Source organism: Sphaerodactylus townsendi, linkage group LG05 (genome assembly GCF_021028975.2).
Source record: "Sphaerodactylus townsendi isolate TG3544 linkage group LG05, MPM_Stown_v2.3, whole genome shotgun sequence".
Taxonomy (NCBI): domain Eukaryota; kingdom Metazoa; phylum Chordata; class Lepidosauria; order Squamata; family Sphaerodactylidae; genus Sphaerodactylus; species Sphaerodactylus townsendi.
The window spans coordinates 20865225-20871834 of record NC_059429.1 but is presented as its reverse complement, the minus strand read 5'-3'; the positions used below and the strand labels follow the sequence as shown (position 1 = coordinate 20871834).

The following is a 6610-nucleotide window of genomic DNA, read 5'->3' as shown; positions in this document are numbered from 1 at the left end:
CAGAGAGGGCTCTGAGTGCCACCTCTGGCACCCGTGCCATAGGTTCGCCACCACTGGCCTAGGCCATCCAGGTCAGGGCTCAGTATCTGCAAAACCCAGGTTCAAATCGACAACCTGCCATAGAAGCTTGCCTGTCATGTCTCTCAACCAGTGGTGGGATCCAAAAATTTTAGTAACAGGTTCCCATGGTGGTGGGATTCAAACTGTGGCTGGGCGGGGCACGACGGGGTGTGGCCGGGCATTCTGGGGGCGGGGCATTCCTGGGCGGGGCTTTGGCAAAGACGCAGCTGCTGCACCAGTTCTTGGGCGAGAAACGAATGCACGCAGGCGCAGGCTGCCACGCACGCCGGTGCACCTCCTGCTAGACTGCTTCAAGATCTGTGTGCTACTGCTGAGAGGAGGGGTGTAACTAAGGCAAAATTCACGTGGCAAAATCACCAATTAGTAACCCCCTCTCGGCACACACAAATAATTAGTAACCGACTCTCGGGAACCTGTGAGAACCTGCTGGATCCCACCTCTGCTCTCAACTTAACACAGCCCACAGGATTGTTTCAAGAATAAAATGGAAGGGAGAACTATATATGTTGTCCTGAGTCCCTTCGATGGTTTAAACATAAGAGCTAAATGGAACCTTCATATTCAGGAGCAGTCTACCTCTAAGTGCAAAGTGGTGTGCCACAGGAGGTGGTTGTCTCCCTGTAGAACTCTGGCTGGCCCTGTTTGGGCAGCCAGGATTGTGGATTGGGTGGCCCTTTGCTCCGCTGGGTCCGATTAACCTGCAAGCCCAGGAGCCTCACCAGCGCATCCCACACAAGGAGAAACATACAAGCTCACTCTTTTCTTGACTCACCAATGACAAAACGGAGATGGCAAACCTTGGGTCCACATTGCTTTAATTAGAAACCAGATTTGAATCGTACAATCAAGAGAGCACCAACCAGTGGCGGAATTCAGCAGGTTCGCACCACTTCGGCAGAACCGGTTGTTAAAATGGTGCTTGTAAACAACCAGCTGATAACTTATTTGATTCCCACTACCGGAACCGGTTGTTAAATTATCTGAATCCCACCACTGGCACCAACATTGCGACAGGCGGCATGGGAAAGTCTACTACCCAGCCCAGATCCTGCTGCCCCTAAAGGCTGGTTGTGAGTCAGAATCCTGTTCTGCCCACATCAGTGGGCAGGAACACCCCTCATCTAAAACTCATGCGTTCCTCTTTTCTCCTCTCTTTCCTTTTGGTTTGGCCAGCAACCAGCGCTGTACCTGCACAGCTAACCTCCAGCCACATTCTGTCTCCTGCTTTCACTCTGCAATCTTCCTGCTTCCCCAATTAAGGAAAGATATCCTCTACTTCCATCAAACCCCCATCACCAAAACAGACTCTCATGCCTATAATCTACTTCCCCTTTCCAAACTGATCTCAGTTCACACCTGAGAATCTATCACTTCTCCATAAAGTTTCTGTCAGTGGAGAAAAAAATATGGCCACCCCACTCCTAAAGCCTTCATTATGCAGGATTCTGCTCTGCACTGAACACGTTCCATCCATAATCTTGAAGTCCAGGCGGACTTGGTAGAAATTTATTTATTTATTACATTTATATCCCGCCATATCTCTGTGACTCAGGGCGGCTTGAGTTTCAGGGCCTGCTACCTTTCTCTGCCCCAGACCTGGGAGACCTGTCCATCAGAGTAGACCAAACAAAGTTACATGGAGTTAGGAGTCAGACCCTGCATCAGGCAGGTTTGCATATTCATGCAGTTTGGGGAGACGGTGTGGCCGGCTGACAGGGCAGACACTTTTCATGCAGAAGGTCTCCAGTTAAAGGAACTTCAATAGAAGAAGAGTTTGTTTTTATGCTCCACTTTTCTCTACCTTGAAGAAGAATTGTTGGATTTATATCCCCCCTTTCCCTCCTCAAAGGGGTTTACAATCTCCTTTCCCTCCCCCCCCCAACAACAAACACGCTGTGAAGTGGGTGGGGCTGAGAGAGCTCTGAAGAGTTGTGACTCCCCCCCAAGCTCACCCAACTGGCATGTGTTGGGAGTGCACAGGCTAATCTAGTGCGCCAGATAAGCCTCCACAGCGCAAGTGGCAGAGCAGGGAATCAAATCCTCCAGATTAGAGTGCACCTGCCCTTAACCACTACACCATGCTGTCTCGTTCGTCTTATACTCCACTTTTCTCTACCTTGAAGAAGTCTAAAAGCAGCTTACAATCAGCTTCCTTTCCTCTCCCCACAACAGCTACTTTGCGAGGTGAGGGGGCTGAGAGAGTTCTGGGAGAACTGTAAATTAGCCCAAGGTCAACCAGCAGGCTTCATGTGGTAGAGTGGGGAATCAAACCTGATTCTCCAGATTAGACTCCACCGCTCATGTGGAGGAGTGGGGAATCAAACCTGGTTCTCCAGATTAGACTCCACCGCTCATGTGGAGGAGTGGGGAATCAAACCTGGTTCTCCAGATTAGAGTCCGTCACTCCTAACCACCATGCTGGAAGGCGCCTGTCCACACCTGGGATTTTGCATAGCCAATCTGAGGAGTCAGTACCGAGGAAGATGGACCACGGCTCTGACCGTGCATCAGGCAGCTTCTCTGTATGTGGGGCAGTGACTCCATGGAATTGTATCTGCTTGTCGTGCGGAAGGTCCCAGGTTCAATACTTGCTATCTCCAGTTGAAAGGGCCAGGCAGAAGGTGACAGGAAAGACCTCTCTACCTGAGACCCTAGAGAACAGCTGCCAGTCAGAGCAGACAATACTGATCTGGACGTACCAATGAAGAAGAAGAAGAAGAGTTTGGATTGATATCCCCCCTTTCTCTCCTGCAGGAGACTCAAAGGGGCTTACAATCTCCTTGCCCTTCCCCCCTCACAACAAACACCCTATGAGGTGGGTTCAGTATAATACAGCATCATGTGTTCATGTGCAAAAATCTACAACGATGCTGCTCGGCTTTTACAGCCATCCCTGGGTGTTCAGGCACATGCGTTGCACGCCGAGTGTCTCAGTTCAGTCTCCAACAGCAACTTTTGGGAAAGAACTTTTCCTCTCCTTGAGATCTTACAGAGCAGCTGCCAGTCACTGGAGACAAAGCTAGTTGGATGAAGGAATATTCTGTAAGTGTTGTTAAGTTTAGGAAGGGTCTCTGGAAACACCTGTAGGTGCTCCTATGGCTGCAAGCTCTGCAATCTCATTTTCCTACCCAAAGAAGAAGAAGAAAGGTGTGGATTTATACCCCCCACCCGCCCCTTTCTCTTCTGTAAGGAGACTCAAGGTGGCTTACAAGCTCCTTTCCCTTCCTCTCCCCACAACAGAAAACTTGTCAGGTAGGTGGGGCTGAGAGAGTTTGGAGAGAACTGTGACTAGCCCAAGGTCACCCAGCAGGAATGTAGGAGCACAGAAACACATCTGGCTCACCAGATAAGCCTCCGCCACTCAGGTGGAGGAGTGGGGAATCAAACCCTGTTCTCCAGATTAGAATCCACTTGCTCTTGACCGCTACACCATGCTTTCTCCACTACCCACCCCCTCCTGCATCCAATGCCCTTCACCGTTGCTTCAGCAACATTCTCCCTCCTCTTCCACTTATCTTTCCGGTCACAGAGATCTTGCCCAGATGTTGAGGGCATTCCTGTGACACGCATTCCATCGCTTTACATATTTGCTGCTCGACAACACATTCCCCATCACTGACTACATCCACAGACTCTCAAATAGCACTCTGCAGAGTTCATGTTCCAAATATTTGAGCCTCATTGCCAGTCTTTTCCTCTTTGGGGAGGGGGAAAACGGTGGCACGGATGAGTGAAGAGTCCATCCTATGAGCTGGCAAGCAGATCTCAGGTGAGGCAGAATCTCGCAGCTGGATCTTCACATTCCTGCATCTGTTTCCGGCTGCCAGGGATGAGGGATCGCTACAGACAGTGTAACATGCGCAAGGCATACTCCATCCGCTCCCGGAGGGGCAGCGTCCACCCTTCCTGCACCAGGGTCTCCATGGGGAATGTGGTACTCCGGCGTTGACGGTCTACAAACGTCAAGAGATACTCTCCAGCTTGTTGATTGAGGACGATCTTTGTGCGGTCATGGTAGAAGTTGACCTGGGTGGGAGAAACCCCAAAGCAGGGGTCAGCAACCTTTACCACCCAAAGAGCCATTTGGACCTGTTTTCCACGGCCCCGAAGATCTACCGAGCCAGAGAGGAGCGGCCTCCGGTTCGGCCCCCCCACTCACCTTTTCTTCCAGCACTGGGAGGCGGAGGCGCCGGGCAGGGAAACCCCCCTCTGCCCGATGGAGCAGGCAGCCGCTAGCTCCATGGGGCAGAGGGGGGATGGCAGCTGTGGGGATGGCAGCTGCTCTGGAGGGACACGCCCACACTACCCTCCAGCCGCCAGGAGTTGGAGGGCAGTGTGGGCATGTCCCTCCAGCCCTCCAGAGCAGCGCTGGAAGGAGAGGTGAGTGGAGGGGACGCGAAAAGCGGCACCCTCACACACGGACCCGCCTCCGGTTCAGCCCCTCCACTCACCTTTCCTTCCAGCACTGCTCCAGAGGGCTGGAGGGACACGCCCACGTTACCCTCCGACCTCCAGGCCACACAGAGCCGCAGTATAAGGCTGAAAGAGCCGCATGCGGCTCCAGAGCCGCGGGTTGCAGACCCCTGCCCCAAAGGGTGGGAAAGAGTCTGGCCAGCTGATGGAAAGCAGTTGGGTATGAACCGCCCATGGGCAGAAGAATCCATCCCTGAATCTTGCTGCAGCAAGGAAAACCAAACCCAATTGGCCATGCCGGTAGGGGCTGATGGGAACTGTAGTCCGTGAACATCTGAAGCGCCAGAGTTGGACACCCCTGCCCTTGACAGAATGGCAGCTTTGGGTGGTGGACTCTCACCGAAGCCCCCTCCCCTGCCCTCCCTGAGTTCCACCCTCAAAACCTCCAAGTATTTCTCAGTGAAGCTGGCAACCTAGATCTGGGAATCCAAAAACCTAATAACGTACCTGCAGGGTCCCATTACTGAAAAGCATCAACAAGGCTTCGTCGGATTTTGCAAAATGCAGGAGGTGAACGTCGTCATCTGTGGAGCGTGCTGGATCTGCTGGCTGGTGCCCACCCTGCGGAGGAGTAAGAAGAAGAAGAGTTTGGATTTATATCCCCCCTTTCTCTCCTGTAAGAAGACTCAAAGGGGCTTACAAACTCCTTTCCCTTCCCCCCTCACAAACACCCTGTGAGGTAGGTGGGGCTGAGAGAGCTCCAAAGAATTGTGCCTAGCCCAAGGTCACCCAGCCGGCATGTGTTGGAATGCACAAGCTAATCTGGTTTCCCAGATAAGCCTCCACAGCTCAAACCTGGTTCTCCAGATTAGAGTGTACCTGCTCTTAACCACTACAGCACTCTGCCTGTAAGAGGCCCAAAGGCAATGATGGGGATCCCCTTCATTGAAACCACTCCGGGGCCACTGGGACCAACACCTACCTTCGCCCAAAGTTGGGCAAAATGGAGCCCGGTGACCATACAGAGATCTTCCCCTACATGACTGAGAAAGTTGCCCAGGCGTCAGGTTGGGACCTTGCTCACTGAGTCCCGATTCTGACCTCTTACCTGATGGGACTGGCATGTGTTGGAGTGCACAGGCTAATCCAGTTCCCCAGATAAGCCTTCCCAGCTCAAGTGGCAGAGCTCTTAACCACTCCGCACTGCTGCTCCTAAAGGGTCAGTGCCCTCACGCAGACATATAAGGGATGAGACCGAAGGGCCTGGAGGTATGAAGGTCTACCTCCTTCCTCTCTAGGTTGCCTGATGCTTCCCTGAACCCCACCAATAGGGCCAAGGGGTAATATCCAGTGGTGGAATCCAAAAATTTTAGTAACAGGTTCCCATGGTGGGATTCAAACTGTGGCATAGCACCAATGGGGTTGGGTGGGGCACGCCGGGGGCGTGGCCGGGCATTCCGGGGGTGGGGCATTCCTGGGCAGGGTTGTGGCAAGGACGCAGCCACTGCGCCGGTCCTTGGGCGGGAAACGAATGCACGCAGGCGCAGGCTGCCACGCACGCCAATGCACCTCCTGCTAGTCTGCTTCAAGTTCTGCACGCTACTGCTGAGAAGAGGGGCATATCTAAGGCAAAAATCATGTGGCAAAATCACCAATTAGTAACCCCCTCTTGGCACACACTAATAATTAGTAACCTACTCTCGGGAACCTGTGAGAACCTGCTGGATCCCACCTCTGGTAATATCCCTAGCTAGGAATACAGGCTCTGAACTACAGCTATTGTCTTTTAGTTGCCAAAGCCAGTAGTCATAGGAAGTTTCAGTTCTCCTCGAAGTCCATGAGATCCCCTGGCAGTGAACCCCAAAGACCAACTCAGCATTCTGTTATTTCCCCGGTTGGTTTTCAGCCCCCGTGCCCGGCTTTCAAAAGGTGGATGCCAAGCGTCTATAACTGGAGATAATGTGTTCTTTCCATGCTGCTTATGATGATATATATTCATTCAACTCTATCAAGCCCCCAGTCTCCAACTTTCCAGTGAGCTGCTGAGGCAGGTCTTTTGGGGAGGATGGAAAGGGCAGGCCAAGATTTGGCACGTTCTCATTCAAGAGAGGGGGGG

The 6610-nt window shown here is 52.5% G+C and overlaps 1 protein-coding gene across 1 annotated transcript in view; it reads right to left on the bottom strand.

The window, feature by feature from the left end:
* Positions 1-3404: 3404 nt before the first annotated feature.
* The window catches only part of LOC125433095 (serine/threonine-protein kinase PLK2-like), a 38054-nt gene continuing 34848 nt past the window's right edge, over positions 3405-6610 (bottom strand). The window contains exons 14-15 of the mRNA XM_048497439.1: positions 5002-5115; positions 3405-4107 (exon numbers count right to left, since the gene is read on the bottom strand). Of these exons, the coding sequence (XP_048353396.1) occupies positions 3922-4107; positions 5002-5115 (300 nt within the window). The 3' untranslated portion in view covers positions 3405-3921. The remainder of the gene's footprint in view (positions 4108-5001; positions 5116-6610) is intronic.